Source organism: Acinonyx jubatus, chromosome D2, assembly GCF_027475565.1.
Source record: "Acinonyx jubatus isolate Ajub_Pintada_27869175 chromosome D2, VMU_Ajub_asm_v1.0, whole genome shotgun sequence".
Lineage (NCBI taxonomy): Eukaryota > Metazoa > Chordata > Mammalia > Carnivora > Felidae > Acinonyx > Acinonyx jubatus.
Window position 1 is genome coordinate 32,872,599 of NC_069393.1, and position 23,793 is coordinate 32,896,391.

At 35.6% G+C, this 23,793-nt stretch overlaps 1 protein-coding gene and 1 non-coding gene across 7 annotated transcripts in view; one reads left to right on the forward strand and one right to left on the reverse strand.

The window, feature by feature from the left end:
- Positions 1-23,793, reverse strand: part of CFAP70 (cilia and flagella associated protein 70) — a 103,866-nt gene that overhangs the window by 58,226 nt on the left and 21,847 nt on the right. For 5 of the 6 annotated variants that reach the window (XM_053207508.1, XM_053207506.1, XM_053207507.1 and 2 more), the window contains exons 4-10: positions 21,753-21,851; positions 21,513-21,592; positions 17,610-17,789; positions 15,294-15,476; positions 12,238-12,332; positions 8,061-8,160; positions 5,172-5,306 (exon numbers count right to left, since the gene is read on the reverse strand). In XM_053207508.1, coding sequence (XP_053063483.1) covers positions 5,172-5,306; positions 8,061-8,160; positions 12,238-12,332; positions 15,294-15,476; positions 17,610-17,789; positions 21,513-21,592; positions 21,753-21,851 — 872 coding nt within the window. The remainder of the gene's footprint in view (positions 1-5,171; positions 5,307-8,060; positions 8,161-12,237; positions 12,333-15,293; positions 15,477-17,609; positions 17,790-21,512; positions 21,593-21,752; positions 21,852-23,793) is intronic. The other variant, XM_053207505.1, reaches the window with a different exon arrangement.
- Positions 18,628-18,729, forward strand: LOC113600393 (U6 spliceosomal RNA). The gene has a single exon (XR_003421396.1). It is a non-coding gene; the product is annotated as a U6 spliceosomal RNA (small nuclear RNA).

Genomic DNA, 23,793 nt, shown 5'->3' on the forward strand with positions numbered 1-23,793 from the left:
GGGCTCAAACCCATGAACCACAAGATCATGACATGAGCCAAAGTTGGATGCTCAACCAACTGAGCCACCCAGGCCCCCTGAATCTTGATTTTTTTTTAAATGTGGTCTTATAATCTCTGTCCTTTCATTGGGGTATTTAACACTACTTACATATAAAGTTATCACTGAAATATTTACATTTATGTTTGCCATTTTACTATTTGTTTTCTATATATCTTCTGTCTTTTTTGTTCCTCTGTTCCTCCTTTAAATGCCTTCTATTATGTTAAATATGTATATGTACACACAAACACAAACACACACACACACACACACACACACACACACAATTTTCTTGGCCATCCTAACTAATCACAATGTATATCACACTGATATTAACTTAATTCTGGTATAATGTAGAAATTTTAGCACACTGTAGTTCCATTCTATCCTCCCTCCTTTATGTTACTATTATCATACAAATTAAATCTATACATGTTATAACCCAACAATATAATTAATGCTTTATATAATGCCTTTCAAAGAAATTAAGAGTAAAAATAAAAAAAATACATACTGTATTTCTGAAATCTTTTATATTAACTTAAATTTAGACATTTCTAGTGCTCTTTGTTTCTTCCTGTGGATTCAAGTCAGCAATCAATGCCATATCCTTTCAAGCAGAAGAACTTCCTTTAGTGTTTCTTACAAGACAAATTTGTTAGCAACAAATTCTTTCAATATTTGTTTATCTTTGGATGTCTTTATTTTACCTTCCTTTTTGATTGCTAGCTTTTTCATTGAGCACTTTGAATATGTTATTCTACTGCCTTCTGGATCCATTGTTTCAGAAGAAAAATCAGCTGTTAAATACATTGCAACTATAAGCAATGAGTTATTTTTCTCCTGTTGAATTCGTGATTTTCTCTTTGTCTTTCAGCAGTAAACTCTAATGTCTATGTTGTAGATGCCTGTATGCTTATCCAACCTGGGATCCTCTGAACTTCTTGGATATGTAGATTAATGTTTTCATCAAACATGAGACATTTCTAGACATTATTTTGCCATGTATCTTTTCTGCCCCTTACTCTCTTTCCTGGGACTCTCATTTCAGTTATGTTGGTTGCTCTCTACAAATTTCAACCAACAGCATTGCTGGGCATAGGTCCTTCATCCACTGCTCCAAATTGTGTAAGTCTTCTTCTATGGCAGCAAAGTTGCTGGTCCTCACAGCCTATCCTGCCCTAGAATAATCACTGCACTGGTTAAGCTAAAGAAGTGGAGTAGGGAACAACTTAGGGAAGTTTTAGAAGCAGCCCTAACCAAGAAAGCCTCAAACTCCATAGTTTTTCATGCATTAATACTTCTCAGTTTGTTGATGCCTTTGGTCAATTTCCAGAGTGCTGAATGGTTTTTTTGCCAATTTGTCCAATTTTACAGCTGCTTTTGGTGGTGGTGGGGAGAATATTTGACAATCTTCTCACTCAGACATAGCCAGAAAGATTTCCTCTCCAATATTATATGTATATATATACATATATACATATATATTTAATTATGATTATATATTTTTTAAAAGTTGTGGTCATATTGAATGTAGTTTTATACCCTGATTTCTCATTTAACAGATTATCACATGTACCTTTCATGTTTTAAAATTTTTCATAAGGTAATTTTTAATGTATATACAATAGTCTCCAATCACCCCTACTACACCCCTAGTACTACACTCCTAGTACCTTACATATTTTATCTCATTTAATATGTAAAACAATTCTAGGAAAAAAGCACTGTCTTCATTTATAATAAATTTATTTATAATAAATCAATTAATTAATTAAAGTTGAGAGAAACTTAGTCACTTGCCTGAAGTTACCCAGCTGGTTAATTCCGGAATTGAAACTAGAGGCTGACTGACATCAAGGCCTATAACCTTTCAATTATAATATACTACTTCCCTCAGATATATCTTCATTTAGTAAAATTTGGATACAATTCTACTTATTCCTTTAAAATAGATTCCTGGAAGTAGGAATGCTACAGGAAAAAATATAAGTATTCTAAGCTTCTTAATACATACTGACAAAATTTTTTTCATGGTTTATACTAATTTACACTTCTAGCAGTGAATGAGAGTTGCTTTATCACACCTTTCCCAACAATGGGCATTACCATGTTTTAAAGAATTGACTAATTCTACAGGTAAAATGGTATTTTATTATTATTTTAATTTGCAGTTGTTTGATTCTAAATAAGGCCAAATGTTTCTTCTTCTTTTATTTATTGACCATTGGCATTTCTTTTTTTGTCTAGTACCGTTTCATGTACTTTGCCCTTTAAAACAAAATTAGTGTGTTTTTCTTATCAATTTGATAAAGTGCTTTATATTTTAGGAATAGTAACCATCTTTCCTACATATATTCAAATATTCTCCCGTTTTTCAGTTACACTGTAATTTTGTTTATGATGGTTTCTCCTATACATAGAAGCTATTCATTTTTTGTTAATCTAAATCTTTTATATCTTTCATTGCTCTCAAGCCTAGGAAAGTCTTTCCTGAGTTCATATTTTTTAATTAATAGCCACTTCTACTTTTATATTTTTCACATTTAACAATGTTAATAAACTCATTTGCAACTTATTTTTATCTATGCTATATGTAACATTTTGGCATTCTTTTTTTCCATTTAACTATTTACACAGCATTAACAATTATCTTTTTTAATAGATGCATATTGAATCATTTTTATTTACAATCATTTTCTAAGCTTTTCTCTATTATAGACATTTTAAACTTATTTTTTAAATTTTTTTTAATGTTTATTCATTTTTGAGAGACAGAGAGAGAGCATGAGCAGGGGAGGAGCAGAGAGAGAGGGAGACACAGAATCCGAAGCAGGCTCCAGGTTCTGAACTGTCAGCACAGAGCCCGATGGGGGACTCAAACCCATGGACCGCGAGATCATGACCTGAGCTGAAGTCAGAGGCTCAACCGACTAATCAATCCAGGCGCCCCTTAAACTTATTTTTAGGGGTACCTGGGTGGCTCAATTGGTTGAGTATCCGACTTCAGCTCGGGTCAAAATCTCAGGGTTGGTGGGTTCAAACCCCACGTGGGTCTCTGTGCTGGCAGCTCAGAGCCCTGAGTCTGCTTCAGATTCTGTGTCTCTCTGTCTCTCTGCCTCTCCGCCACTTGCACTCCATCTCTCTCTGTCTCTCAAAAATAAATAAATGTTAAAAAATAAAAAAAAAACTTATTTTTAATTTTTGCTATCATAGATCCCAAAAAGTTTTTCTGAATACGGAGTTGGGTTTTTTATGTCATTAGGAATTTTAATTTACACACTGCGACATTCATCACTGCTAGCTCTTTTTCAAATTTCATTTGCTTTTCCACTCTGCCAAACCTAACCCAGATACTTTTGCATACGCCATGTTTTCAAAGAAAAACAAATAGTGTAAGTAAAACAGATGGACATTTCTGTCACTAACAGTTAAGATTTATAGTATTTGTAGACAGATGACAAACTGAAGTCTTATGATGTTTCCCCTCTTTGTATTCTACAAAACATTTTTAACACTTTTTACAGTAATTGCAATAATTGGAAACACTACATATAGATTTTTATTTGTACTCATAGTCCATGCACATCTTTTTCTTTGTAATGCTTCACACACTTTCAGAAAGGAAGGCAAACCATTCAATATTGCCAAATCTATTCTAATGCTAAAAATTGTATTACAGAACATGAGAAAGTTCTAGAGACTAATACTGAAGGACGAACATGGAGTTTTGATTCTATTAAATTATTTCCTTCAGATACATCCTTATAAGTGTGATTTCTGAGTCAAAGGATTTCTGGGGCACCTGGTGGCTCAGTCGGTTAAGCATCCGACTTCAGCTCAGGTCATAATCTCATGGTTTGTGGGTTCAAGCCCGCATCGGGCTCTGTGCTGACAGCTCAGAGCCTGGAGACTGCTTCGGATTCTGTGTCTCCCTGTCTCTCTGCCCCTCCCCCCTTATGCTCTGACTCTCTCTCTCTCTCTCTCTCTCTCTCTCTCAAAAATAAATAATATATAGAAAGAGTTTACTACTCAGTTGGTTTGCAAATAGATGATAGGTCTTTCATGACTCCATTATTGAAAAATAGCTGTCCTAATAATAATGAAATAGTAATATGTTTTTGTTATTATTTTTGTTGTGTTTTACGAAGACTCAATTTCTCCTAAGAAAAATATGGTAAAACTGATTTTTTGTTTGGGGAAAAATACACATATATATATTCTATATTTATATGTAGACATATAGATAGATAAAAAGATAGATGATTTTAACATTTTAACACCTAAAAATCACTAATCAGCTCATGGATTTAAGTTTTGTATACTTAACACAATAGACTTCTTTCATTGTCTTAAAGATTATGTATCTGACTGTACTGAGTAAAATTGAAATATGACAAACTACATATTTAAAGTATACAATTTGATTAATTTTGACATGACATATGTATACACATGTGAAACTATCACCACAATCAAGATAACCAGCATTTCCATCATCCCTAACACTTTCTTCACATTCTTTTGTAATCCATCCCTCTCTCTATTCCTGTTCCTAAGCAACCACTGGTCAGCTTTAGGTCACCACAGATTATTTTCTTAGAATTCTATTTAGATGAAATCATACATTATGTACTTTCTTTTATCAGCCTTCTCTCATTTAACATAATGCATTTGAGATTCATCCATGCTGCACGTATCAATAGTTCATTCCTTTTTATCACTGAGTAGGATTTCATTATATAGATATACCACAAAATTTGTTTTTCTGTTCATCTGTTCATAGAGGTTTAGGTTGTTTCCAGTTTTTGGCTTTTCATTATCCTAAAATTTTTTAATGTTTTATTTATTTTTGAGAGAGAAAATGATGTGGGGCTCAAACCCACAAATTTTGAGACCATGACCTAAGCTGAAATTGGATGCCCAACCAACTGAGCCACTGGGGTGCTCCTCACTATCCTAAAGTTTTTAAGGTTCAATGACAGAATGACTGCAAGGTGCTATATTTACCATCCCAGTATACCAATGGTTCCAAACTTCAAGTGCAAAGATTTGTATGCTAAAGATGTAAGTAAACACATACATAAAGGATAAATTAGGATAATACCTTCTGTACAATTTTTTCTTACCTTTTCATAGACTGTACTGTCTAGGTAAGGGTAAACATGAAAAGCTCCCCGAATCCTCTTCACACCTGGATACAGCAATGGGACCATATTCACATAAGCCACACCATGAAATGAAAGCTGACTTTCATCATCAGTCTAAAGGAATAAAACCAGAGAGCTGTTAGTGCTGTAGAGCAATGTAGCAGAAGGTATGGAGCTCTTAGTTTTTCAAAGACCTGGCTTTAGGAACTAGCTATGCTCCTTAACTATTTGACTTGGCCAGTTACATAGATATTTTGGATCTACATTTCTTTATCTTCAAAATGGGTTTAATAATACCACAATCACTGAAATAATGCATATCAACGGTGTTAATGAATAGTAAAGGCAGTAGTTGGATAACACATGCTCCAATTAATTGATTATATATATATTCAACTAAAAAAGTCAATTTAACAATATTGCTTCTTAGGAAAAAATGAAGCTTTGTAAAATAATTACAACAACGAAAAGAAATCAGAAGATGTGGCTTTTAGCTTTAGTTCACAGATTTTTATGAATGAAAGGGATCTTACAAATCATCATATTAAATAGACTTGAATATGCCTAAATTCTAAACAATTGGTGGAGTTGTTTCAGAGTACCGTATTGAGAAAGATTCTTTTTTTTTTTTTTTAACGTTTATTTATTTTTGAGACAGAGAGAGACAGAGCATGAACGAGGGAGGGTCAGAGAGAGAGGGAGACACAGAATCTGAAACAGGCTCCAGGCTCTGAGCAGTCAGCACAGAGCCCGACGCGGGGCTTGAACTCACAGACCGCGAGATCGTGACCTGAGCCAAAGTCAGACGCTTAACCGACTGAGCCACCCAGGCACCCCGAAGATTCTATACCCTTATCTGGGTTCAGAAAGAAACAACGTTTTGATTAATCAGTAATATCTGCCATGGATGAGGGAGGATGAATGATAGTTTGCCACTCTGTATTTGCCATCGCTAATTTTACCTAATTTTTTTTTTAATGTTTATTTATTTTTGAGACAGAGAGAGACAGAGCATGAGCAGGGCAGGGGCAGAGAGAGAGGGACACAGAATCTGAAGCAGGCTCCAGGCTATGAGCTGTCAGCACAGAGCCCCATGCGGGGCTCAAACTTGTCAACTACGAGATCATGACCTGAGCCGAAGTCAGATGCTCAACTGACTGAGCCACCCAGGTGCCCCGCTAATTTTGTCTAAACCCCCATCACAAAGATGAATAACATGTTAATAAATATAACTTAACATAATTTTTAATGGTTTGCCATAGAAAACTTTCATAGGGAAAAAATTTACTGAAAGAAAACACATTTAATTCCCGCAAAATTAAAAGTAATCTCTTTGATTTCACATATTACAATAAGTAGAATTTAGATTTGGGGCATCTGGGTGGCTCAGTCGGTTTAGCATCCGACTTCGGCTCAAGTCATGATTTTGCGGTTTGCAGTTCATGAGTTTGAGCCCCATGTGGGACTCTGTGCTGACAGCTCAGAGCCAGGAGCCTGCTTCAGATTTTCTGTCTCCCTCTCTCTCTGCCCCACCCCGGCTCAGGCTCTGTCTCTCTCTCAAAAATAAATAAACATTAAAAAAGAAAAATTTTTTTAAAAAGTAGATTTAAAAGTCTTACATATATATAATAACATTGTGTTGCTAAGGAAAGTTAGCAATGTATATTTTATATTACAATGGGAGAAGTGGTTACTGGCAGTAGTATATTTATTATGTAAAAATGTCTATTTTAAAAATCAAAAGGGGGCGCCTGGGTGGCTGTCGGTTAAGCTTCCGACTTCGGCTCAGGTCATGATCTCTAGGTTTATGAGTCCGAGCCCCGCGTTGGACTCTGTGCTGACAGCTCAGAGCCTGGAGCCTGCTTCAGATTCTGTGTCTCCCCATCTCTCAGCCACTTCCATGCTCATGCTCTGCCTCTCTCTGTCTCTCAATAATAAGTAAACATTTTAAAAAAATTTAAGATAAAAAAATAAAAATCAAAAGAATTTAGGTACTTGTTAATTGTCTGCTGTATACCATGAATCATGCTAGGTACTATAGAGGATACAAAGTAGTCTATGACAGTATTCCTACCCTAAGGGAGTTTATGTACAAACAGAAAAGACCAGACATGCACAAATAAAACAACAGAGAACATGTTCTAGGCTCACAAAGCTAGATCTTTTCAGAATAATGTACATCAATGAGCCCTATTACTCTAATTAGTAGGCTAAAACATTTTAAGTAGGTATGTCAAAAAGAAATTCAGGAAGATATATTAGGTTGAGCCATATTCCCAATATTTAACTACTTTGACCTATAAAAATGGCTATTTTGTGTGGTTTTACCTATAGTAAAACCATTTTAAAGAGCTAAAGGGAAATAGGATGTCTAGGAATAAAGCCTAAACAGTTTTTAGTGGACAATAGGGAGCTAGGGTGACCAGTCATCCTGATTTGCCAGGGACAGGAGATCTTCCTGGGACATGCGATTTTCAGCACTAAAACCAGGAAACTACTTGACAAATCAGGTTAAGTTAGTCACCCTAGAGAGCACCCACATCAGTTCACACATTCCTTCTGTATCAGAACTAGAAGCAGAATAACAAGCACCTGGGTGGCTCAGTTTGGTTAAACATCTGACTTGGGCTCAGGTCATCATCCTGCAGTTTGTGGATTCAAGCCCCGTGTTGGGCTCTATGCTGACAGCTCAGAGCCTGGAGCCTGCTTTAGATTCTGTGTCTCCCTGCTCCTCCCCTGCCTGTGCTCAGTTTCTCTCTCTCAAAAATAAATAACCATTTAAAAAATTTAAAAAATAAAGAAGCAGAATAATAGGTTGGGTCTGACCAGGCATTTCTTCTACAGCTATCATTAAGGGAACAAATTTACCTTATCAAATTTTGCAGCTTTCCCTTTGGGTACAGTAGTCAGAGGAACTCTTGTGATCTCTACAGGCCAAAAGCGGCAATCAACAATTCGCTTCTGAAAACTGCAAATTAAAAATTAGCCCATTAGAATTGTATGAAAAAATCAAGTTAGTATAATTTAAAGGGAAGACTCTTTTTAAAAGTAATGGAATACGCAAAGATATATAAACATTTTTATTAGGTAGGTGGGTTGTTTTAAGCTTCCTAAATTTATAAAATTCCAAAAATAATTCTACTGTACTGCTAGCAGAAGCAAACTATACATTGTTGAGAGCAATCTGTAAATGCGAATCAAAAGCCTTAAAATGGTCATAATCTTTGACCCAGAAATTTCACTTCTAGTAATTTGTTCTAAAGAAATAATCAGACAAGTATGCAAATCATATAAAATATGTTTATACTGTGAAAATAGAGTAGCACTTACAGTGTCAGCTCTGACATGTAAGGAGCTTAGAAGTTGTTGCTCCTGTCCTCATAACAACAATAAGAAGCAGGTCAAACTGAAAAATCAATGACCTTTCTTAGATCCATCTAAGAATTAAGTTCATGGGGCAAATCACCACCATAAAATTTGGAGGAGAGGCAAGTACAGAGAATCACAGCTGACGTCAGTGTACAGGTCGGAGAAAGCAATGGAGTCAATAAGTTGTGGAAACACTTTAATGGTAATTTTGACAAATTGCTGGAGGCTGGATTAGCCAGAGTTATAGACTCCACACTTTTTTGGCTTTAAAACAAGGAGTCACTTCAGATATTCATGGTGAAGATATGAGAAAAATCCTCTTAAGTAGGAAGAAGGGAACAGTAAGTATTTTGAAATATGCCTGGAGTGTTACCCATAACAAATGCTTACCCTTTAAGGGAAACTATTTTACCAGAGTCTTATCTGATGCGGGAGAAGGGCAATTAGACAATTCTAGTTCTGTCTAGCCTTCCTGTTTCACATAAGAAGTAAAAAATACTATTAAACACTTCTGATTGTCACAGGCCAGGAAGTCAAACCCATTAAAATACTAAGTTTAATTACAGTATTTTAAAATACTTCCCCTTCCAAACACCTTATCACCACACCAACAGGGTTCTGGTATAAGAACAGTGGATTTGAGAGGCTGCAAAACACAGACCCTCTTTTAGGCAAACTCAAAGACAACAGGGGAGGAACAAAAAAGGAAACTGAAGCCTCTAGCACATACAGTTACAGCAAACATTAAACACAGCCCAGCTCCAAGCCACACTAACAGAAAACTTCACACTAAAAACCCTAATTACCTCATTTCTTATCACCCAATATATAATATCCAGATTCCAATAAAAAATTACAAAGAATACTAAAAGGCAAGAAAAAATACTGAAGAGACACAACATAAGAACTAGACTCAGATATGACACAAAATTTCGAATGATTATATAGGGAATATTTTAATGTTTTTTAAATTTATTTTTGAAAGAGAGAGCAAGAGAGCGAGTGAGCACGAGTGGGGGAGGGACCGAGAGAGAGGGGGACAGAGGATCCGAAGCGGATCTGCACCGACAGCAGTGAGCCAGATACAGGACTCAAACTCAGGAACCTCGAGATCATGACCTGAGCTGAAGTCCAACGTTCAACTGCCTGAGCCACCCAGATGCCCCAATCATGTAGGGAATTTAAAATATCTATAATTAATATGTTAAGAGCACTAATGGAAAAAGTAGACAAACTGCAAATAATGTAATAGGGAGATGGAAATGTAAGCAGAGAGACGGAAACCCAAGAAAGAATAAAAAAGAAGTGCTAGAAACAAGAAACACTGAAACAAAAATGAAGAATTCATTTGATGGACTTAGTAGATTGAACAATGCTGAGGAAATCATCAGTGAATTTGAAGATATGTCAATAAAAAATGCCCAAACTAAAATGGAAAGGAGAAAAAAATGAAAAAAAAATTAGAATATCCAAGAACTGTGGAACAATTATAGAAGATATAACAGGAATACCAGAGGAAAAAACAGAAAAAAGAACCAAAGAAATATGTGAAATCATAATGACTGAGAATTTTGCTAAATTAATGACAGATACCAAACCACAGATACTGAAAGCTCAGAGAAGAGTAAGCATCATAATTACCAAAACAAAACAGAAAACAAACAAAAACACCCTATGTCCAGGTATATCATATTCAAACTGCAGAAAACCACAGAAAAAGAGAAAATATTTAAAGAAGACAGAGGGGAGAGAAACCACAAACACCTTACCTATAGAGGAACAAGAATAAGAGTTACATTGGATTTCTCTTCAGAAACCATGCAAGCAATAAGAGATGGAGTGAAATATTCAAAGTTTCTGGAAAAAAACACACCACCAACTTGGATTTCTGTATCCAGAGAATTATCCTTCAGAAGCGAAGGAGAGGGTACCTGAGTGGCTCAACTGGTTAAGCGTCTGCTTTTGATCTCTGCTAAGGTCATGATTTCACGGTTTGTGAGATCAATTCCTGTGTTGGGCTCTGTGCTGATGGTGCAGAGCCTGCTTGGGATTCTCTCTCCCTTTTTCTATGCCCCTCCCCAGCTTGTGCCCTCTCTCTCACCCTCTCAAAATAAATAAACTAAAAAAAAAAAATCATAAAAAAAAGGAAGGAGAAATAAAGACTTTCTCAACAAAAATGGAGAGAATTTGTGGCCAGTAGGCCTGCCTTGCAAGAAATGCTAAAAGTTTTCAGAGAAAAAGAAAATGATATGGGTCAGAAACTTGGATCTACATTAAGAAAAGAAGATAATCAGAGGACAAAATTAAGGTAAAATAAATTTTCAAATTTTTCTTATTTTTAATTGATCAAATAGATAACTACTCAAAGTAATAAGAGCAACAATGTATCCTTAACAGAATATAAGCAAGTCAAACCCAACAATGTACATTTATATTTTTAATGTTTATTTATTTTTGAGAGAGAGAGCAAGAGAGAGCAAGGTAGGGGCAGAGAGAAGGAGACAGAGGATCCAAAGCAGGCTCTGCACTGACAGCAGAGAGCCCAATGCGGGGCTCAAAGCATGAACCATAATATCATGACCTGAGCTGAAGTCAGACACTTAACCGACTGAGCCACCCAGGCACCCCAACAATGTATATTTATACTATACACCACAGTCAAGTGGAGAACCAGCGGTATATGGGAATTCTGGGAAATGTCTGCTCAATTTTTCTGTAATTCTAACACTCTTCTTAAAAACAGCCTATGAATTGAAAAAGAAAACCAGAGTTGCTCATTCTAATTATATGTATTTTGATAGTCCCTTATTTATCATCTCTCCCTAACCGCCAGGTAACTGTGACAGAGACTGGTAGTTACCCACACAATGTCAAGTGTCCTGTTCTTCTTTAGTATCTAACTCCTGATTTAGATTTTTTTTAATGTTTATTTACTTTTGAGAGACAGAAACAGAGACAGAGCATGAGTAGGGGAGGGGCAGAGAGAGAGGGAGACACAGAATCCAAAGCAGGCTCCAGTCTCTGAGCTGTCAGCACAGAGCTCGACATGGGGCTTGAACCCATGAACCACAAGATCATGACCTGATCCCAAGACAGATGCTCAACCAACTGAGCTACGCAGGCACCCCTCTAACCCCTGATTTAGTCTGAATGACAATGTGTATAACAAAAACATAATTCCAACCTCTTTTGCATCTAGAGATGGCCATTGAGATATAAAACTGAAATTGTAAGTTTCTAGGAAGGCTCTATAAGAGGGTCTAAGATACCCAGCATGTATCCTTTTTTATCCCTAAACACTCGCCCTTTCCAGCTTTCTTTGAGGAATGTGAATATGCAGGATAGAGCTCCAATGGCCATTCTGGACCATGAAACAACCTTGTGGATGGAAAGCACATGTTAAAGAAGGTAGAGCAAAAATAAAGATGGAGCCTGTATACCTGATGGAGCTACACTGTGGAGCCACCATACATATCAGCTCTGGACTTGTTTTATATGAAAAAGGAATCAGAACCCACCATGAGTGAACCACGATCACTAAAAGCCTCTGTAATTAGCAGGTTTGGTGGAAGGGATTCTCAGATCACCCTAACTCAAATATAGATAAAATTAACAAAAGTAACATTTCTTCCCACCTCTAGTTGTTGCTTAGACATAATCCCCTTCCTCTTCCTACCTGACTACTGCAGGAGGATCAAGGTAGCAGCGACTTTCCAGGTCCCAAGTAATCCTTTTCTTTATGCACTCTGCTTGGTTCCTAAATTCCCTGTCCTGTAAAATAATAAGAGACTTTTGTTCTCTCAGTGTGCCATGGTTTCATCCTGCTAAATCTGTAAGTCATTCTTTTAAGGGATTTGATCACAACACTATTACTATTACTATTACTATTACTATTACTATTACTATTACTAGTATAACTACAACTACTACTGTAACTACTACCACATCTTAAATTTTAGGGTACTTTACTATTACTAAAGTACGTAAGATAATTTATATTACCTTCACATTAATTTAGTACTAAGTACCAAAAATTCACTCATATAATCTCAATCACTGATTCTCAACCTTGAATGCATATTAGAATTATCTGGGAGCTTTTAAAAAAATCAACACCTGGGCAGTGGTAATACATTTTTTTAATATTTATTTATTTTTTAGAGAGAGAGAGAGAGAGAGAGAGAGTACAAGTGGGGGAGGCGCAGAGAGAGACAGAGGCACAGAATCTGAAGCAGGTTCCAGGCTCTAAGCTGTCAGCACAGAGCCCACAAGGGGCTAAAACCCACCAGACATGAGGTCATGACCTGAGCCAATATTGGTGGCTTAACAAACTGAGCCACCCAGGAGCCCCAGTGTAATATTTTGAAAGTAAATTCTTATGTAATTGATCTCAGTTAGGGCTTGGCCATTGCTATTGTTTTTTTTTAATTTGTTTTTTTAAATGTTTATTTCTTTTTGAGAGACAGAGTGCGAGTGAGTGCGGGAGGGGCAGAGAGGGAGGGAGGCATGGAATCTGAAGCAGGCTCCAGGCTCTGAGCTGTCAGCACAGAGCCCGACGTGGGGCTCAGACTCACAAACCACAGTACCATGACCTGACACCAAGTTGGATGTAAAACAGACTGAGACATCCAGGTGCCCCATTGCTATTGTCTTAAAAGCTTTCCAGATGATTCAAGCGAGCAACCAGGCTTGAGAGCTAATGATCTAAAGTAAATATATATATATATATATAATATATATATATTATATATATAATATATATATATATATAATGGGTTATTACTCAGACAGCAAAACAAATGAAATTTGCCATTTGATGGAGATAAACTGTATTTTGCTAAGTGAAATAAGTCAGTCAGAGAAAGACAAATACCATATGATTTCACTTATACGTGGAATTTAAGAAACAAAACAGAAGAACATAGGGGAAGGAAGGAAAAAAAGAAAGAGGGGGGAAAACCATAAGAAACTATTAACTATAGAAACAAGCTAAGGGTTGCTGGAGGGGAGGTAGGTGAGGGAAGGGTTAAATGGGTGATGGGTAGCAAGGAGGGCACTGGTGATGAGCACTAGGTGTTATATGTAAGTGACGAATCACTAAATTCTACTCCTGAAACCAATATTACACTATATGTTAACTGGAATTTAAATAAAAACTTGAAACAAACAAAATTTAAAAATAAACTAAAATATAAGATCTAAATACGTAAAATAAAGTATCTGATCTAAATGAAAGTATAAATCAAGAAACAGTATGAATATTCACTAATCACAATGATGAGAGAAGATACTGCACAATGTTTTTCAAATATTGCCAGATTTATTTCAACTATTTAAAATATTTAGTCAGATACTTAAAATAATTCAACCATCCTCATTTTACAAATAATTTTATTGAATTTTTCCACTAATGATTATTAGCTCATTCAAGAAACATTTGCCAGTATGTTTGCAGCATTTTCTATGCTCTTGACAAGTATAAGTTGCAGTAAAATAGAAAGAAACAGGGAAACAAAGAAAGAAAATAAAAAGAGAAAGAAAGAAGGAGGGAAAGAGAAGGATGGAAGGAGGAAAGGAGGGAGGAATGAAAAGAAAAGAATAATTTCAACAACCTAAATGATCACCAATAGCAGACTGGTTAAGTGAATTTAAGTGTGTCTATATAATGTCATGTTATACAGCAAGTACAAATAAAGAAAGAAAAAGAATGATGGGCCGCCTGGGTCATTCAGTCAGTTAAGCGGCCAACTCTTAATTTCAGCTCAGGTCATGATCTCACGGTGGTGAGATGGAACTCCACATTGGGCTCTGAGCTGGGCATGGAGCCTGCATAAGATTCTCCCTCTCTTCCTCTGACCTTTACCCACTTGCACTCTAGCTCTCTCTCAAAAAAAAAAAAAAAAAAAAAGGAGAAAAGAAAAAGATAAAAGAAAAAGAATGAGAATGCTCTTTAAGTAGTGATGTGGAAATCACCAAGATCTACTAAAAAGCAAGTTGCAAAACAGTATGAGTATGCCACCAATAAGGAAAGAATACAAAGAATACATGTATGTACTGTATGTACATATATGTGTGTATATAAATCAAAACTGACATTTTCCCTGCCTTTAATATGATTAAGCACTCTATATACTCAGTTAAAAATAAACCCTTAAGAAAAATATAAATAAACAAACAAACAAACAAACAAATAAATAAATAAATAAAGTTAATTAATTTACACCCTCAGAGAAAATAAAAATAGCAGTGTCTTCCTGACAGGTTCTAGTTCTGAAAATAACAATATTTTGAATACTTTCTATAAATCTGGACTTCCTAAAGAAAAACAATTTTATCCCTGACTTTTACTATGCTGATGTCTGAGTCAGTCTTTCTGAAATCTATTCCTTTTTGCATTCTTTGCAAGGAAACTTTGCTCTTCTAAATATTTTTGTTTGTGAGTCTTTCTTTCTTCCTTTGAGTATATATATTTGCTTTTATATGCATGACTATGATCATATTATTGCCTACTCAAAAGTTCATAAATTCAAAATAAAATAAAGAGTAAATTTGAATTTAATAAACTATTTTGTTTGTTGAACTTAAGAAGTTAGGAGACATTTTCATCAGAATTAGACAATTGTTTTATTTTAACAAGTAACAGATTTATATAAATTAGAGTGATTCAAAAAATGTCTTGCCATCTGTCTATGCACTTAGTTTGTCTCAAAAAAAAGTACATAATTCTCTCACCTCAGGGTGATTGAGTTCTCCTTCTTCTTCCTCATAGGGCCCACCAACAATGAAAGCATTAGGAATGTCATTAGCTCCTGGAGCCAGAATGTTGGCAATTGGCCATTTTTTAGGCCGGGGAACAGGTTCTCTTTCCCCTCCAATCTTCAGAGTTCCATTCTTGAACAAAATGGGATAGTCTTTCTACAGAATAAATTATCATACATCAGGAAGTTTTGTAAAAGAGTTCAAAATGAACAAAAAAGTTTATTGAAGTATATTTTCAGTGTAATGTTGGGTATTATCTAACAGACCCTTCCTTTTGTGATTATCTGATTCTGTATTTGTGCTGTTTTATAATTCTTTAATTTATAAAAAAAAATAGTAACAATGCAAGTTATTCTTGTCCATAGATATGCAAACATATTTTGTCCAATGGAGATATAATCAATTATTGACCTGTGGCTGATGATGAGTTTAGAATTATTAGGAAATTCATCTCAACATTCCTGATTGCTTATATATGGGTGTTTTTTTCCCCGATTCTCCTTTGAACTGGTTTAAAACCCTTTTGTCATTTTATATTTATATGAGAGTTATGATATACCTTTTTAAAAATTACTTTTTTAAAAACAAACAAATCTGACAAGGGTTAACAATATAGGCACTTTCCTATCTATAATTTATCTAATATATACTTGTAAAAGAAAATTAACAAAGATGTAAATAGGCAATTTGTAGAAAGGGAAATTAGAAAATCCAATGTTTATATAAAAACATGCTAGATAACCTTAATAATAATTGAGATGCACATTAAAACTATGAGATATCATTTTAAAACACAGATTGGCAAAATCAGTCTGAAAATATCAAGCACTGGCAATATTGTAAAGGGTATGGTATTTTTATACATAGTTGATGGAAGTATAAATTGGTATAACTGTGAAAAGCAATATTGCAGTCTCCAGTAAATTTAAAATTGTCATACCCTGTAACTCAACAATTCTAGTTCTTTGGGAAGAACTTTTGTGACAGAAAGGCATTTCTGGAATGGCAGAGTAAGGACCTCTGAAAATTTGCTCCTCCACAGAAATGAGAATGCTGGCAAAAACTTCAAAATTAAGCATACCATGACCATTCAATGGAGAAAGGACAGTCTTTTCAATAAATGGTGCTGAGAAAACTAATTATCCACATGCAAAAATATCAAGTTATATCCTTACCTTAAACCACATACAAAAATTAACTCAAAATGGTTCAAAGGCCTAAATCTAAGAGCTAAAACTATAAAACGTTTAGAAGAAAACACAGGGGGGAAAACCTCTTGACATTGGATTAAGCAATGATTTCTTGGTTATGGCACCAAAGGCAGAGACAATAAAAGAAAAAAAATAGATAAATTGGACTTCATCAAAATTAGGAATTTTGTGCAGCAAAATATACTAACAACAAAGTAAAGAATGGGAGAAAATATTTACAAGTCACATACCTGATAAGGGATCAATAGGTAGGCTATATAAAGTACTTTTAAACTCAACAACAAAAAACAACCAGATTCAAAAATGGGCAAAACACTTGAATAAACATTTCCCCCCAAAAAGATATACAAATGGCAATGTAAGGAGGGGAAAAGATGCTCAACATCATCAGTCCTTAGGGAAATGCAAATCTAAAACACAAGGAAATGCCACTTCATATCTGTAAGGATAAGTATTATCAAAAAAAACAAACAACAACAACAACAAAAAAAAAACCCAGAAAATACTAGATATTGATGAGGATATGGAGAAATTGGAACCCTTTACACTGCTGGTGGGAATGTGAATAGTGAAGAGGAATTGGAGGGTTCTATGCTGAAAAGTAAATTGCAATAGAACATCTGAGAGTATTAACTAATTATACCTTTTAGCAAGCAACTTTGAAATATCTATCAAGAGCCTCAAAAAATCCATATATAATTACTCTACAGAAATTTGGACTAAGAAAATAACCTGAAATTAAGAGAAAGTTTTATATAATTAAGTACATTGTATAAAATCCACAAAATATACGCATAAAAGTAATGTGTAGCAATATATTAAAATTATCAATTTTAAAATGTTTTACATATTTTCCACCATAAATATGTATTTATTGATACAAATTATATGCAATGTATATTACATATAACATGTAAACTATAGATATCTATATATATAACATTAGAAAACTTTTTTTAAGCCTAAAATAAATTTCCTCAATTAATAGAGCTTGCTTTGAATGAAATCTTAGCAGGTAAGGAAGAGATGACCATATGAGTGTTTAAATCTATCTAAATATCTGGCTGTAGGGCTTTACCTCTCCAACTGATGGAACTTGCAGACCAACCATGTAGTTCTGCAGAGGGCCTACTGGAATGAAAGATTCAGGCACAGAGTAGGCAGCCTCCAATGTGACCTTCAGTAGATTGCCTCCTAAAATCTGTGCTGTGGTCAATAAGGGCTCTGCCACAAATACTTTAACTTCAAGACTGCACTGCTGGAAAAGAATAAAATTATGCAGCATTTTGCAAATGCAAGAGGCCTCCCCACCCTTTTTTTCATTATCTCATTTGAATCTCATATCACTATTCAAGGTAAGAAGGTCAAGTTTAATTATTTCCATATAGAGGCTTCAAATAACTTTCTCTAGGTCCCATAAGTTAGAGCTATAGCCTAGATGAGAATCTTATTCCTAAGCTAAAGGCCTTTCCCCTCTACCATACTCAGGTCACACATGTATACAAATACACATAGAAGAGGAATCAGAAGGTTCTATAATGAAATGTTAATAGTAGTTTCACATGAGTGAGATTGAGCTGCTTTTTTTTGCTAGTTTATATTCTGTGACTATTTTTGTAACTTAAATGTAGTACTTTTTTAAAATTTTAGGTTTTTTTACTAAGTATTTGAAAATCATATTCTTTACTATATTTCTATTTTTCACAGATGAGAAAGTATTTCTTGGTCCCATGAATGAGCTGAAAAATGAATTTTTCAGAAGAGCTGCCAAGGATTTGATGTTAGTGATATATCCAAATAGGGCTGTCATGACTTTTTCAACTAGAGAGGAGAAAGATAATTTGTTCATTTTTTTATTTTATTTCTTAGGAATCAACATTAATAAGAATAATTGATATTATTGTTAAAGAATTTTGTATTCCACTAATGAGAAATTTCCAAGTTATATCTCCAATATAAATTCTGATTTGGCAACGTGCTTTTTAACAAGAAAACTGTTTTTTCAAATATATATGTATATACCCATATAGATAGATAGATATAGATACAGATATAGATACATATGTATATATCTGACAGTTTCACACAGGATACCATAAAAAGTAGCTTTAAAATGTGTATTGGCTAGAACAATACAGAGATTAGCATGTCTCCTCCACAAGGATGACATGCAAATTCATGAAGCATTCCATATAAAAATAAAATAAAGTAAAATAAAATAAAATGTGTATTGGTTGCTAATTATATGCCAGGCACTTTACCACAGCATTAGGAATATAAAGATAGGGGCACCTGTGCGGCTCAGTCATTCAGCGTCCAAGTCTAGATTTCGGCTCAAGTCATGATCTCATGGTTCGTGAGATCAAACCCCACGTGGGTTCTGTGCTGACAACATGGAGCCTGCTTGGGATTCTTCCCTTCCCTCTCTCTCTGCCCCTCCTTGCACACACACGTGCATGCTCTCTCTCTCTCAAATAAGTAAATAAACTTAAAAAAAAAGGAATATAAAGATAAAGGAGATGTGGCTCTTTTTATTATGGGATTCATATTACAATTCCATGATTTATGTAAATGCTATAAAAGAGACCTGTATAAAATGCCCTAGTCCCTAGTCAAGGAGCACCAAGGAGGAAGTGAATAGTTAATTATTGGGGTGGGGAGAAGTGAGAAATGGTGACGTCTGAAGTGACTTACAAAATGAGTAAGAGTTTGCAATTTAGATAAGCAGGAAAAGGAAAGAAAATAATTCTGAACAAAAAGAAGAGTTTATGTAAAAGAGGACTGAAATAGCATGGTATATTCAGTTCAGATGTAAGTAGTTCAGGATTTTATAATATAAAACATAATGAGGGGAGTCTGAGAGATGTGACTGAACAAGTGTCAGACTCCTATTATAAAAGCTGTTGCATGACTTCTAGGGAATCTAGACCTTAACATGTAAGCAGTGGGGGAATCCATGAACTATATAGTACTGAGCAGGGGATGAGATGTGACCATATTCCCTTGTAAGCCACCCTGCAAACACCCTTCCACCCATGGGAAGGCGAAACTGGGGGAGGCAAGGGTAGTTACAAGGCTACTTGTAATGTTCCAATGAGAGATTATAAGGCAATAAAGAGTGGGGATAAAGCTAAGGAGAGTCCAGAGGACTTAGAAGATATAAAAGGCTAGATTTGCTAAAAGGCAGATTTGGGGATTGGTTGTATTTAGGGTCCAAGGGAATTTTTTTTAAGTTTATTTATTTACCTTTTGAGAGAAAGAGAGCACATGTCCATGAGAGAGAGAGAGAGAGAGAGAGAGAGAGAGACAAGGAGGGAGAGGGAGAGGGAGAGGGAGAGGGAGAGGGAGAGGGAGAGGGAGAGGGAGAGGGAGAGGGAGAGGGAGAGGGAGAATCCCAAGCAGGCTCCATACTGTCAGTGCAGAGCCCAACAAGGGGCTTGATTTCACGAACGGCAAGATCATGACCTAAAGCAAGAGTCAGCCACTTAACCAGCTGAGCCACCTAGGCACCCCAAAGGAAAGCAGATTTTAAGAAACAGAGGCATTGAAGAATGTCATACCTCTGATCAATCAATATGTCTCTGGAAGGATAAGTAAAATGTCCCTAAGGTTTCTAATTTGTATCACTCAATCAATCAAGACAAGGAATACTTGAAGATGAATTGGAACTTCTTTTCCAAGAACAGGTTTATATCATTTTACTCTTTGAGTCTTGAGAATAATCAGTGTAATGCTTAAATATAAAATTAGTGCGAATTCTGGGGGCGCCTGGCTGGCTCAGTCAGAAGAGTATGCAACTCTTGATCTCAGGGTCATGAGTTTGAACCCCAAGTTCAGTATACAGATTACTTAAATAAATAAAACTTAATAAATAAAATAAAATGAGAATTCTCAAACAAATAGAAATTGTCATATTTTTTCACTGAGTGTGTAAAACAAGTGAACACAGGAATACTATGAGCAAATATCCTAAGGACTAATAATCCATTTGACTAACTTTTCTTCTAAAGATATGTAAGGAAAATCAATAGTACATAGGCAGGGACATGGAACCAAGAAAGGCAGACTGAGCTCAAATATATACCTCTTTCTAGCACAAATCACATGAAATGACAGAAAAATACTAAATTATATCTTTAGAGCCAATAAAAGGATAATGCTATAATATCCTTGGAAAATAAGAAATGCCATCACTAGACTACATAGTTTTAGTAATCTTAGAAAGACAGCAAATTAAATCAGATATTAAACAGAACCAAAAACAAACAAACAAAAACTGAGAAGAAACCAACCACAGCCTAAATAAGAGGGAAAGAACCACAGGAGATGCAGGAGTGGATTACGGCAGCTCCAAGGTCAGAATCAACAAGAAGCAGGGAGGACCTACAGTAATGGTTAATTAGGGAACTGCATTTGAAATAGTTGGGTCATTTGAGCCTTCCTCTCTCTTTTACTTGTGCAAAACAGAAGGCACCTGGGTATCTGCTGAAAGTGAGTGCACTTGCACCAGAGTGGCAAAAGTAACGCCCCAAGAAGCTACCAATCCCCAGGAAGAATGGAAAACAAAGCCCAGAAGACACCAGTGGCACAGACTACCAATTCAGGCTCACTATGCCAGAAAGTGTTTTAGGTGCATTCATATATTATTCAATTTAATCCATCAGGACATAGCTCAAGAGGCATTTCCATGGTTAAGCCTTCCTTACATGTACCCCTGGGCAAAATAACCAATAACTATTCTGTGCCCACATGCCCCATTCCACCATCTAATCACACTGATTATAATCCATGGTGTGTAGATTATGGACTCCTAAAGTAGGACTCTGCCTTATTTATCTTTGTTTCCCAGAACTTAACGCTATGTGTGCCTGTGAAAAGAAGACACCTGATGAACTGGACTCAAACAAATTGAACCTTTATAGCAAATAGACTTGGTAGACTAAATGGCTAGCTGAAAGTTGAGATTTGAAACTTTGATTACCTTAGCACCTGATCGAAGAGATTCTAAAGGCGAGCCTGGCACAGGGTGCAAGGGGATTATTGTTTCAAATGAACTTTCTCCTGCAAGAAGAAGGCAAAGTCAAGTCATAAAAGGAAAGGTTAGGCAGAGATAAATGTGCTCATCTTTTTATTAAGTCCCTCAAATTCACTCAGGGACTTCACTGGAGCTAAATTTTATGAGCTTTGCTATATCTGCTATTGAGCAAATCACACATCTGACCTTCCAGTAAAGGAAGAAGGTCCACCACAGCTTGACCAAGAATTAAGGTCTTCTCATCTTTCTGTTTCTTTTCCTTTGGTAAAACTTCAGTCATAGTTACTAGAAAAATCAAAACAAAGAAAATGAGAACACGTCTGGGTCATCCATCAGATAACCCTGGTGCAGCTAACAAAGCATTGTCAAAGAAATTTAAGAGAAATTAACTTGAAACTTGAGAAGGCACCATTATTAGTGACTTCTGGTGGAAAATACTGAACCACCCGAGCGACCTATTAAACTTTTTGCATACAAGTTATAGTAAAAAATGGACTTTACATCATAATCGGTACACACATATAAAAGTAACTGATACATATGATTAAAACAAAGTTCCAAGTAATATTCATCCTTAATAACTGAAAACCCTTAGATATTTTCTATTCTATTTCATGTGTAAGAAATTACTGGTCATGGGGCGCCTGAGTGGCTATGTCATTTAAGGGTCCAACTCTTGGTTTCGGCTCAGGCCATGATCTCACAGTTTGTGTGTGCGAGGCCCGCATTGGGCTCCATGCTGACAGTGTGGAGCCTGCTTGGGATTCTCCCTCTCTCTCTGCCCCTCCCCTGCTCACGTGCTCTGTCTCTCTCTCTCTCAAAATAAATAAACTTAAAAAAAATACTGGTCACAATCCCCTTCAATTGATTTTAGGAATGACTACACAGTTGCAATCTGCAATTTGAACAATACTGTTCTAGATCTTTTGCCTAGCATACGGCTTAGCAGACCTTAGAGTGATTGATAGAGCCTCAAGGTATGTACCGGGTTTTTCACTGCAGCATTACTCTGTGTATGTGCTTAATATTTGCTATGAAAAATTTGAAATACATAAAAAGTTAGGGAGATTAGTATACTGAATGAATACTATATAGTCATCACCTAGATTTAACAATAGTTAAATATTGTCATATTTGTTTCATCTATTCTTGTTTGCTGAAATACTTTCAAGTAAATTACAAACATCATGATATTTTACCCCTAAAGTATACAAATTCAAAACATGGCATTTTCCTACATAATCACAATAACTTTATCAATCTAGCAAGTGTATAATAAATTAAATGTAATTCCTTAATTCATCTAATGTCCAGTCTACATTTAATATTTCTCAATTATTCCAAAATTTATTTTGTAGCTGTGTTGTTCAAACTAGGATCCAATCAAAGACCACACGTTGCATTTGGTTCTCATGTTTCTTATATTCCTTTTCATTTAGAACAGTTTTCCTCCCACATACTTTTTTTCTATGACACTGATTTGTTGAAGACATCAGGCCAATTGTTTTATAGAATGTCTCATTTTCTGGATTTGTCTCCCCTTTTCCATGGTGTTTAATTTGTTTCTCAGTTCTTGTTTCCTGTAGACTTAGGTTCATCTTCAGTATTTTTGGCAATTTTTGGCAAAGATAATACAATTTGATAACATACATGCCTATGTAGTATGTTATCAAACTCTGTGATCTTTGTTTTCAAAAGATGAAAATATTTCAAATGGCAAAATATTCTTTTTTTAATGTCTGTATTTTATTGTGGTAACAACACATTACATAAAATTTACCATCTACCCATAGGTGTACAGTCAATGGCATTATACACACTCACACTTGATTATTGTTATTTATAATCTTAATGTGTTTTTTAATGTTTATTTATTTTTGAGAGAGAGAACATTAGCAGGGGAGGGGCAGAGAGCTTGGGGGACAGAGCATCCCAAGCGAACTCCACTGTGACAGCAGACAGACCGATGTGGGGCTCGAACTCACAAAATGTGAGATCATGACCTGAGCTGAAGTCGAGTGCTCAACTGACTGAGCCACCCAGGTACCTCTATTACTATTTGTTTTCAGTGTTTATATATCTTGAGAGAGAGAGGGTGTGTGACGTGCACAGAGAAGTGGCAGGGAGAGAGAGAGAGAGAGAGAGAGAAAGAGAGAGAGAGAATCCTAAGCAGGCTCCATGCTGTCAGCACAGAGTCCCACTTGGGGATCGATCCCACAAACCACAA